General features: G+C 30.5%; 1 protein-coding gene across 1 annotated transcript; it reads right to left on the bottom strand.

Moving 5' to 3' along the window:
• Window positions 1–6131: 6131 nt before the first annotated feature.
• On the bottom strand, window positions 6132–11415 carry LOC112710756 (importin subunit alpha-2). Its single transcript, XM_025763157.3, has 11 exons — window positions 10822–11415; window positions 10445–10541; window positions 10259–10350; window positions 9727–9858; window positions 9200–9385; window positions 8415–8578; window positions 8227–8305; window positions 7556–7684; window positions 7315–7442; window positions 6816–7216; window positions 6132–6681 (listed from the first exon to the last, which is right to left on the bottom strand). The coding sequence occupies exons 1-10, from the start codon at window positions 11035–11037 to the stop codon at window positions 6844–6846; spliced, it is 1596 nt and encodes a 531-aa protein (XP_025618942.1). The 5' UTR covers window positions 11038–11415; the 3' UTR covers window positions 6132–6681; window positions 6816–6843.
• Between the last annotated feature and the right edge of the window lie 639 nt (window positions 11416–12054).

Here is a 12054-nt window from a genome sequence, read left to right as displayed (position 1 = left end):
AACAATTACCATGTTTGTGGTCCACAACTAGAATAGGAATCATTAATTACCCACTTCTTGCCAAGAGTCATTTTTTATCATTTAATTTTCATTTTCATTGCTTTTAATTGCTTTCTTTTAATTCCTTGCATGCTTGTTTTACTTTCTTGCTATTTACATTCCTTGCCTCTCTTCTCTTGCAATCATTCAAACCCCCATTTTCTTCTCATAGCCAATAATATGACACTTAATTACAACTCTTAAAAAAGACGATCCGGGACTTTAAACTTTCGGTTTATTTTGTATTTTGAATTTAACATTTGATTATGAGAATTTTTTGTTGATTTAGACTATACTACCAATGAATTGATTCTTGTTTTTGATTGATTCTAAATCAACAAAAACTCTCTCATCACCTGTCCTCAACTTCTTGCAAGTGGTGACCTTAATCATCCAAGATCTACGTGAGATTATGAATTTTGCTCATGTAACTTTTTTAAGAATCTCTTAAAACGACAGAGATGCACTTTTAGTTGTGGAGGATGCCGCTAAAGTATCGAATCAAAGATTGGTGGCAAAGAAGGATCCTTTCTCGTAAAACGTAGTTTTTGTATAGCTCTCCAAGTCCAAGACTTTCCAACCAAACCACATTAGGATCTATTTGCACAATTATTCGATCCATTACCTTTCTCATCATTTTATTGGGATTATTGGGTTACAGTCTCCAGTTTTATGTATATTACTTTTGTTAGCATTTTAATCTTTCAAGTATATTTTAATGGTTTACTCTTAAATTTGTTGTACAACGATAACAACAAATCTTTATCTAACTTCGTGGATTGACTCCATGAATTAAATAATGGCATTATGCTTGGTCATGGATCATATCTCCATAAAGGTCATTTGCACTTAAGTTTCTCTTGATTATTTCATTTAGAATCTTTTTAGGTATTTAACATTTGGTCTATTTTCTTGATCAATCCTCTTTCCCCACATGTACAAACTACCTAAATTGAAATATCATATATATTCTACTAAGTGTCACTTCAATTTTCTCTATCGTATCTTTATTCCTTTTTCTATGTATTTGTGATGTAACAATAACGCAAAATTTAACTTTAAATTTTTATAATATTTTTCGGGTAATCAGAAAAAAGTATTATATTTCTTATTTTTTTTATTACATAAAACACAAAAACACTCCTATTTTTTACCAACCCGATATACATCATCCTATATTAAATTTGAATACTCTAAATGTGCAAGCGTTTTTGGTAATTAAGTTTATGCAAGTACATAAACTTATCAAAAGCTATTTACACAACGTATGTGTGAATTATGCATTTTTTTTTTATATTTGTTCATTTTTTTGTCTATTACCTGGGTCAGGATTTGGTGGTCCAGAATCTTTGGAACACTTAATGGTCCATTAAAAAATATATTTTTAGAATTTTTTTAACAATTACTACATAGTCCTTGAACTAATTTTAATTATAAATTAATCTCGTATATTTTATTTAATTATAAAAACTATTTTTTATTTTATAAATTATTATTTTATCAATTATCTATTATATTTATTAACAATCAAATACAAAAACAACAACCAATTATATCCTCCATTGATCTTAATAAAGCTTTTGGCCATTCCAATCGATTAAAATATTAAATTTGATCTCGTGACGTTCGTCCATGGCTTCCAAATTGTGTTTCCTTGAAACTCAATCGATTGGTTTATCAAAATAATCGATTAAATTGTAACTCAATCGATTGAATTACAGTGTATCACAAAACAATCGATTGAAAGTTGTAAGGTAGAATGGTTTTTGCTTAAACCAATTGATTGTTTATACTTTTCAATCGAATGAATACCCAAAAACAATATATTATTTTTGTTACTCAATCGATTGAATTCACGAAAACAACATGGATTTGCCAAATACAATCTATTGGAAAGTGATGACATTGAAGTTTTAGCCATATTCAATCGATTGGTAAATGAAGTTGAATTTTTTGCCAACTTCAATCGATTGGTAATGCTACCCAATCAATTGAAATGTGTCCTGCGCCTATTTCAATCTTGTTATCTTTTTAGAAATTATCTTATTATTCATCTATCTTATCTTTAAAATTCTATCTTCAATTTTTACTGTTTTATTTTGATGTAGATAAACTAATCTTATCTTTTCCTTAATATTAACATTATAAATTGGTGAATAATCCATCACTAATTATTCAATCCCACCATTGAAATCGTGTATCATTTTCTTTGATTATCAAAAATTTAATTATTTTTCTTTGGAACATCCATCTACTCAATATCCAATTTTTTTTAATTTTTTATCCGTCTATCTAATATCCACTATTTCTTCATCGTTAATCACCGTTGCAGTAATCAGCAAATGTCCAATCAAATTTTTTATTGTAGTGTTCAAAAAATAAACCATTGTTTTGATTACAAAATCGAGGTTAGTGAATAGAATCTCTAATTTTGCAATTATTAGTTTCGATACTTTATTAGTGAAAGTGATTGTGTAAGGAAAAAATATTATTTTTATCTTTTATTAATTCAGAAAAATTGAGAAATACTAAAAAGTAAATAGATGTTATTATTTTTTATTACTAATTAATTAGCTAGTAATCAGGGAAGGACCTAGAGGGGCGAGTAGTGGCCTTGACACCCAAAATTTTAAAAAATTATACTTATCTATAACAATTTATATTTGGAATACAGAGGGTTTGGTGTCGATTATTTTTTTCTATTTTATCCCTATATTTATAATCTAAAACAATATACTCAATCACGTACTCACGTTCTGTAAATTTTGCATTAACCCATGACAGAATGATGTAACTGCTCGTTAAGATATTCTTATTGGATGTAAATTATTGTTACAAATATTTTTATTAAGATATGTTTTGAAGGAATAAAAGTATAATAGTTCAATAAGGATTATTTTTTTAAAAAAATAAATTTACACTAATAATTTTTCTCTTCAAATTATTAACGTACTTTTCTAATATACTCTAAATACCTACACAATATATAATATTAATTATTAGCGTTCAAATTTAAGTTCCAATATTGTTATTAACGAGAGAGGTTTATTAATTTTTAAAAAAAAAATTTACACACAATAAGTTTTGTATCAATATATCATGATTCATTTTAAAAATAATATTTATTCATCTAAGTTATAGAATGTCTTGAAAAATTATATTTAAATAATTTTTTATTTTTTAACTATTTTATATTTTTAGATTGAAAATTTTGTATTTTTTTTATTCAAGCTTTATTTTTATATTTTATTTTAATTGTCTTATTTAAAATTATTAATATAAATTTTTATTTTGTAGGATAAATAAAAAGATGAGATTTTTTTAATAAATTAAATTATTGAAAAACTTACTTATTATAAAAGAAGTTAAGTATATTTCTTGATTATAAGAATACATATAATTCACTTTTGAATGTAATCAAAATAAATATAAATTTATTCAATTTTTTAAATTTTACATTAATTATTAAAATTATAACATAATGAATGTACTTCTATACAAATTTATTCTTATTTTTGTACTTTATTTTAATTTTGTTAAACAAAAAAGTTTAAATATTATTTACTTTTAATTTTTAACTTTTATCACAAATAAAAATATATGACTTTGTGTGTATTAAATAAATTTTTTCATTGGACATTTTTATTGGACACATTTCAATCGATTGGGTAGCATTACCAATCGATTGAAGTTGGCAAAAAATTCAACTTTATCACCTTCCAATCGATTGGATTACATTACCAATCGATTGAATTTAGCTAAAACTTCAATGGGGGATGCTTCCATAAAGACGCAGAAAACGTCTTTTTTTAAAGATATTTTTTAATAATTAAAATTTAACACATATAATAATTTAAATTATGTTATTTTTATCAAAATTAGGTCAGAAAAATTAATTTGATAAATGAATAGTGAATCAAATTTTGAATATGTCTAAATTAATATTATTTTTTATAAAAAATTACTACAATACCCCTATTATATAAAATGATTAAAATACTCTTATTATATATATTAATTTTGAAAATCCTAAATTCTAGCCCTTTTTCTCTATTGTTATAAGGTTAGAATTTAAAGTTTTTAAAATTAATATATATATATATATATATATATATATATATATATATATAATAGAGATATTTTAGTTGTGTTTTATAATAGGGATATTATAGTAATTTTTTATAAAAAATATTAATTTACACCAATTCAAAATTTAATTTATTAATTTTTGTGCTAAACTGATTTGTCCACTCTAATTTTAATAAAAATAATATAATTTAACTGATTATATGTGTTAAATTTTAATTTTTAAAAAACATCTTTAGAAAAAGACGTTTTTAACATCTTTATTTAAGTGGCTCCCAACTTCAATATCATCACTTTCCAATCGATTGTATTTGGCAAATCCATGTTATTTTCGTGAATTCAATCGATTGAGTAACAAAAACAATCGATTATTATTGGGCATTCATTCAATTGGAAAGTATAAATAATCGATTGGTTTAAACGAAAACCATTCTACCTTACAACTTTCAATCGATTGTTTTGTGATACATTGTAATTCAATCGATTGAGTTACAATTCAATCGATTGTTTTGATAAATGATAAACCAATCGATTGAATTTCAAAGAAACACGATTTGAAAGCCATGGACGAACGTCACGAGATCAAATTTAATATTTTAATCGATTGGAATGGCCAAAAGCTTTATTAGGATCAATGGAGGATATAATTGGTTGTTATTTTTGTATTTGATTGTTAATAAATATAATAGATAATTGATAAAATAATAATTTATAAAATAAAAAACAGTTTTTATAATTAAATAAAATATATGAGATTAATTTGTAATTAAAATTAGTTCAAGGACTATGTAGCAATTGTTAAAAAAACTCTAAAAACATATTTTCTAATGGGACCATTAAGTGATCCAAAAGTTGTGGGACCACCGAATCCTGAACCCTATTACCTCCTCCTCTTCTTTGTTATTCTTTTATGCTATTGTTGCTAATTTTTTCATTTTTTTCTTCTTCTGGTCTTTCCGATGTTTGCAACATTTTCTATTTTTGTATTTTATTTAATTTTTTTATATTCTTAAGAGCGCGAACCAACTAGAAGAATGAAAAGGTAAAACAAAAAGAAGAATATAAAAAAGAGAAAAGGAGGAATTTGAAAAAAATATAAAACAAAACACATAAACAATAGGTTAAAACAAAAGTTAATTTAAATTTTAAAATTTTAATTTTAAATTAATTATGTTTATTCATGTTTAGTGGGCTTGAGATGTAGTCCATTGTTCACAATTTTCCTTGTCTACTTAGCGAAATTCAAATTTTAGTTACAAAACATAGAAATTATTTTGAACAGTGCATATTTTTTTGTCGAATAATAATAATGAAAAAAATACATAAGTTTTTGTTAAAAACGTAAAATTTTCATTAAATAACACAGAAATTAAAGTTGTATAACAAAAAAAATTTTTGAATTATGCAGATTTTTTAATTGAATTACAAAAAAAAAATATAAATTTTAGTTAAAAAACATAAAAATTTTAATTGCATATGGTACAAATTCTCTTGGATTGTGCAGATTTTTTTTTATCTTATTCTTGTTCTTCATCTTCCTCCTCTTTTTCTTTCCTCAACACAGTTTGTGTTTTTCTTCAATAAATTTTCATGTTTACTTTTTTTTTTCTTCTAAATATTGTATTTGCCTTAAAAAATGCATTTACCATCATAAAATTTCTTTATTTTGTATAAAAAGACTATTTTTTTATTCTTCTTCTTTATAAAATTTTTAGAAATTCATAAACACAAATAAACAAATAAGAAATGAAGCGGGAAAACGTAGAAGAATGAAAAAGTAAAAAATTTAGAGCCAGTTAGTTATTATCCAACTTGGTTAAACTTGTTATAAAAAACACTTGTCATAATTTATTCATTTATATTGAATACATAAAATCTGGACCACCGTATATCTTTCACCGTGAATAACAGTAATAAAAATTCGAGCAGGAAAATGATGTCTAACAAAAATAATGTGTAGGCAGAATGCAATTGTAAATCAAGGAAACACTGTTGAGGCAATTAAATGGGAGAAAAAAATTTGGTGGCGAAAATGACCAACTAGATATAAGATTCTAATACACGACAGGGGAAGCACAATACTTTTTGGCTTCCCGAACAAAACAAGAAATACATAAAAAAATCATAACGAAACGAGGGCCAATATGACAACGAATAATTTAACATCAGCGAAAACATCAAAGCTTCGTCGTCAAAAAAAGCTTACAGGTCACAAGGGATTTGGTAAAACCAAGACTTCAACGTTTCCTTGTAACTATAATAAAGGACAAACAAATAATATTTAGCATATTACAAAGGAAAAACCACAAGACTGAACATCAATTGTATGATGATGATCACTTGGCAGAATGAAGTGCTATCAATTGGCAAAAATATCATGCCACAACCCATCTGACACCATGTGATATGTAAACCGGCCACTGCGAAAACCAAAGCTCGGTCCAGCAACCCTCTATTTACCAAGGATGGACCTTAAAGGACGCACACAAGGAAAGCATTAACTTGACCCCAATTGTCGTCCTGTGGTACTGGACGTCTTTAAACCAGCCGAAACTCCTGCAGTTGACAAACTTCTGAATAATGTCTTGAATAGTAAAGAAAGCGCAAGCCATAAAGAAATCACCAAAATTATCTACTGAAAATCCAAGGATTTACAGATAAGAATAGGGAGAAGAGTGCCATAATGTTACCCAAGAAAAAAACACGAATATCTTCTAACTAAAAGTTGAATCCACCGGGTGGCACAGCAGGACCATCAGAGCCACCAAAGTTGAACCCTGATTGGGAACCATCCCCTGGAGGCATCGTCTCGTCATCTTCCTCCAACCAGTATGTTTCAAGAATCTTCACTGCCTTTTCATAAATCTCTGTGTTATCATGACTCTGGAGGTTCTCAATTTTCTCCAAACCCTCCGCATCGTCAATCATTTGGGCATATAGATTCACATCACCGGTATTGCCCATATTTTTATCAGCTTCTCCCACCTTCAAGATGTTTTCAAGTCCTTCCAAACAAACTGTCACAATTCTAGGATCAGGACAGATGAGAAGGTCGCACAAGGGCTTGATACACCCTTGGCTTACCAGGTACCTGTCAACCAAGGAAAATAATCATAACATGATACTAAAACTATCATAACAAGACTGTAACATCCAGGGGATGTTATGATCAAAAGCTACTCTCCATACTTGATTTGTTCGTGAGATCCACCAGATGTAGCATTTGATATAGCCCAAGCAGCCTCTTTCTTGATGTCAAACTCAGCATTTTGAAGCAGGCTGACCAAAGGACCAATTATATTAGACTCAATTACAGCCTGTAATTGAAAAATACAAGAACATATAGTTCATAATTAGAAGAGGATATTATAAATCTTAATTATTAGAACAAGCAAGTGCAACGAAATAAAGAGAGGGGAGCATGCTATACCTGAATCTGCTGTTTATTACCAGCTGTGATGTTTGATATGGTCCAACAAGCTTCCTTCTTGATGCTTTTTTTATAAGTATTAGATAACAGATTAAGAAGGCAAGGAAGAGCTTGATGGTTGATGATAATCTATGAAGAAAAGAATCACATTAAAAAAATCCCGAATAAGTACAAGAACATTTAATTACTGTAACACCAAGTTTAATTAAGCGATTATCATCAGATACAAAATTTGTAGTAGCTTGTGGTCCAAGTTAAGAGTTGGTTGAGAAAGGGCAAAGGTAGTTAGTCTTTTCAGTTAGGTAGTTACTTAGTTATGGTTTAATACAATATAACTATAAATACATGAAGAAATTATGTAAACATTAAGTAAGATCACTAAATGAATCAAATTCAGATTAACACAAGATTTCTCTCTTCTTCCTTCATCATCAATTCATTTCTTTCAAGATCCTTAACCAAGAATCAGATTTCTGTTAGCATAATTGCTTACTGAGTTCTTGGTACAGTTACAAACTCTTTCAAGTAATGTGGAATAACAGAGGAAGGGGAAACAAGGACATCACAATCAATTGATAAATGTATGTTCTGTCTATGTCCCTCAATGCAGAAAAGCATAGTGAGGTACTGATCATAACGAAAGAACCGTGACATGTTCTGGAACCTAATACCTGAGTTTGCATATCATCTCCAGTGACAATATTTCCAACTGTTCGAAGAGCAGGAATTAGAACTGAAGGGGATGGGTGCCTGGACAAGAACAAAAAATAAAAGAAAAGTTAGAATTGACAACAAATGAGACTGGGTCACTAGGACACAAGCATATATATAACTACACAGCCATATGTTTAGTACTCACATTAAAAGCTCAACTAGCCGGGGACAGACACCAGCTTCAATTACAGCTTGAATTTTATCATTTGTACCATCAGAAAGATATGAAAGTGCCCAACACGCATCAGTCAAGACTTCTTCATCATTTGAATGGATAAGACTAGCAAGGGCAGGAAGTGCAGGTTTAACCTGTTTAAAAAGAAAGTGAAATGTACGGAAAAGAAATCAAACATAATTACATAAGTAACTTAGTTAAGTAGAAGTTAGAAATGTTGAAAAATAAAAAGTGGTTAAACCAACGATATTAAGACATTTACATACAAGTGCAACGAAATTACATATTAAATGATCTGTAAGGGCCACTCATAAAGAAAAATGCTGCCACATACATAGAAACATTACGACGGAAATGCATGAATTGATTTCTAGAGAACAGAGAAAAAGCAGAGCGAAACTGCTCATCAGACCGCAAAACCAACTATAACAAAGTAATGAAGTATTTTAAAAAAATATGAGAACACTCTAATCAATAGGGTACATATATGTACATCTAGATCTCATTGTGATAAAGGACTGTACTACAATATTTAAAAAGGAAAGAGAAGATATGTTGCTACTTTTGGTTTCAATGGGGAAGAGAGATAAGAGAAGGGTTTAAAGTATATATAATGAAATGGACTAAGATTTATACTTCAAGACCTCCATTTCTCTCCGAAACAAAAGCTTGCAAACAAACCTAAGGACCAGACAATCAATTTTCAAAGACTGATTATTCAGAGAGATTAAGGCATTAAATAAACTGTTTTTCACCTGATCAAAAGGAGGCTGTGGCTTGCCCCTGCAAAAGTTTGAAAGTGTCCAGGTAGCATTCCTAAGCATGGAAAGTTTGGCATGTTCATTCAATTGCGCCAACAGAGGAAGCAGAGCACCATGACTGAGTACAAGATCACGGCATCGGGGAGAATCCCCAGCAACATTTCCTAATGCCCACACTGCCTGGAAACCATAAACAAGTGGTTAAATCAAAACTTTTAACTAAAGATACCATGAACACTTAGATACATTGCATTGCATTGTCTGCTACATATTAATAATAAATAATAACACTCAGCATTAAGAACCCTCCACTTTCTTTGTATGCATGAGCAAATACATAGCACCATTATACCTGCCACAATTATCTCATCAAAATCCAGAGGGGAAGATGAACAACTGTATTTCATAATCGTGATCCATATTTTTAACTTCACAAACTTAACAAAAACAACAATTATACACAAACAATGCATGTATATGTTCCCCAACACTTAACAGATGCAACAGCACAAAAAAGGTACCTGTTCACGGACATCGTCACTGGGTGAAGCAAGGAGCCTTACAAAAATGGGGACAGCCCCATGATCAATTACCACCTTGGTGTTTTCAGATGTTCCAGAAGCTATATTTGTCAAAGCCCAAGCTGCCTCGAACTAACAACATGCAATGAACATAGTCAATGAAATATAGTAGAAGCTAGAAAGCATGTACATAACGACTGGCCATTTGTTTCTACAGGTCCACATTAGACCTTGTTCGACACACTAATAACACATTTCATAATTCACATGTACATTTGGGGGAAAAATTATCTGAGAAAAGAAATGACATGCAAATTTTTAGTTTATTCAGATTTTAAAATAACTTAAATATTGAAATTTAAAACATGAATCATCTTATTTAAATTTTTTCAAACTTTTAATTACATACACCATCTATGAATATTGTAATTTTCAAACTTTAAAGTGTTCCAAGTGTTCTGCATCCATATACCTACCTACCTATACTTTCAAGTTAAAAGACTAATCAAAGAAAACAAGGCAGACAACAAACCTGCAACTGGGGGAAATCATCCCTCGAAAGAAATTCAACAAAGCGAGAAACGACACCAGCCTGTATAACCTCCTCAATCGGCGGACAGCGCTCTGGAACACAAAAAGCACCCATCTAAGTGAACTAAACAAAACGACAAGAAATAAATGAGGTAGTAGTATAAACTATAAAGACCAAACATCTAACCAATCGAAAGCAACTTCCGGAACTGAGTAGTTGCTTCCAGCTGAAGGCTATTATCATCAGAATAAACACCTGCAACCATCGTAGGTAGGTGTTCCAACTGCACCACCATAAACTTTCAGTGTAAGCAAATTAACACAATCAACGCACTGCCATCAACATTCTTAATAAAACTACTGAAGTCTACTCGGTAAACATATATATAGCGAAATCAGAAGATCAATTCAACAATTCAAGTATCATTTGTGAACAGGTCAACCGAGCACGCATCTAAGTAAACTAACGATATCCATTTTCGAGGGATAAAATAGGGAGAAAAATGATTATCATTATGAGCAGGAAAAAAGAGAGTACAGATTGTGGAAAATTTAAGAATTGACCTTCTTCTCTAGCACAGTGGATTGTGCCGAAGCGGGAATCTGCTGTGCTTGGAGACCCTCGCGCCGCTTCTTCTGTAAGCTCTCTTCCCTTCGGTTCTTCCTGATCTCCACCATGGTGTCTTCTCGCCGCCGGCGACCCTCCTCGGCGTCGACAGCCACCTTGTAGCGGCTACGGCGGACATCGGTCCTTGAGTTTCCGGTTGGGCGATACGACATCGCTTGGGAACAATCAAGAGAAGAGTGAACTGATGAGTAGGGTTTCTTGGAGAGTAGATAAATAGAATCGAAGAGATTTTGGGTTTAAGCCTTAAGCTATTGAAAAATAGGGTTTTCGCTACTGAAGAAATGGCAAGAAGCGGGGGCAGACTGTGTTTTGGAAACCAGGAAAAAGTACAACTCAAGTCAGGAACTCAGGATGCAATTTGTTATTTGTAATGGAAATTTATTTAGTAATGGAGCACTTTTTTAATTTTGTTGTGATAGGATTTGTGTATAGCATGGTTATTGGAGCGCGAGGAGAATCACCAGGTTTGTGATGGCTGCGTGGAACAAATCGGACGGTCGGATTACACAAATTAAAAAGTACACAAATCTAACCGTCTCATTTGTATATTATAAGTTATGCATCTTTCATGCACTTTTTTAACCTTAGATTTTGACTCTTTTAGTTTTGTATCTCAGCAACATATTTCCTCAACCATTTCTTTTATTCTCACTCGTGCCTCACTCTCCGTACCACTTCCAATCTCACCTTTCTTTTCTCTTCTTTCATTATTGCTGTCGAAATTCAAGAGGAAGAAAAAATTGCCACGATCAAAATTTTAACAATGCTAAAGAGATATAAAATAAAAAAAATTAATCGTTCAGAACTTTATATTATTAATTATCTTGATTATCTTTATACCGTACTTCCATAATCTCAGACGAAATCGAACAATATTTCGGCGTAACGGCTATATTCTAACACATTACTCTCCGCAAATTTCGAACTCAGAACGTCCCACTCAATCTCATACTCAAATCACTACGATCTCAGACCTTATCAATCAAAAATCTCGGAAATTAACCAACCACAAAGCAAACAGACTAGGTTATAAAGTCAGGCCTAGGATTTGAATAAAAAACACACAACATACTTCGAATCACACCTGTTATCACTTATATCCTTTATTTAGTTTATTCTTCCATTGACTTGGACGTCGGAGTCCTTTTTGCAGGTACCACGCTCGGATC

This window comes from Arachis hypogaea, chromosome 9 (assembly GCF_003086295.3).
Source record: "Arachis hypogaea cultivar Tifrunner chromosome 9, arahy.Tifrunner.gnm2.J5K5, whole genome shotgun sequence".
NCBI classification, from domain to species: domain Eukaryota; kingdom Viridiplantae; phylum Streptophyta; class Magnoliopsida; order Fabales; family Fabaceae; genus Arachis; species Arachis hypogaea.
Note: the sequence above shows the minus strand (reverse complement) of the source record. Positions and strands in the feature narration are given on the sequence as shown.

What these genes read in the sequence shown, in the direction of transcription:
- LOC112710756 (XM_025763157.3), bottom strand. Translation starts at nt 11,037, where the DNA reads ATGTCGTATCGCCCAACCGGAAACTCAAGGACCGATGTCCGCCGTAGC. An exon ending in GTGACGATGTCCGTGAACAG is followed by an intron (nt 9,386 to 9,726) that starts GTACCTTTTTTG and finishes TATGGTTTCCAG; the next exon opens with GCAGTGTGGGCATTAGGAAA. An exon ending in CGGCTAGTTGAGCTTTTAAT is followed by an intron (nt 8,306 to 8,414) that starts GTGAGTACTAAA and finishes GTTCTTGTCCAG; the next exon opens with GCACCCATCCCCTTCAGTTC.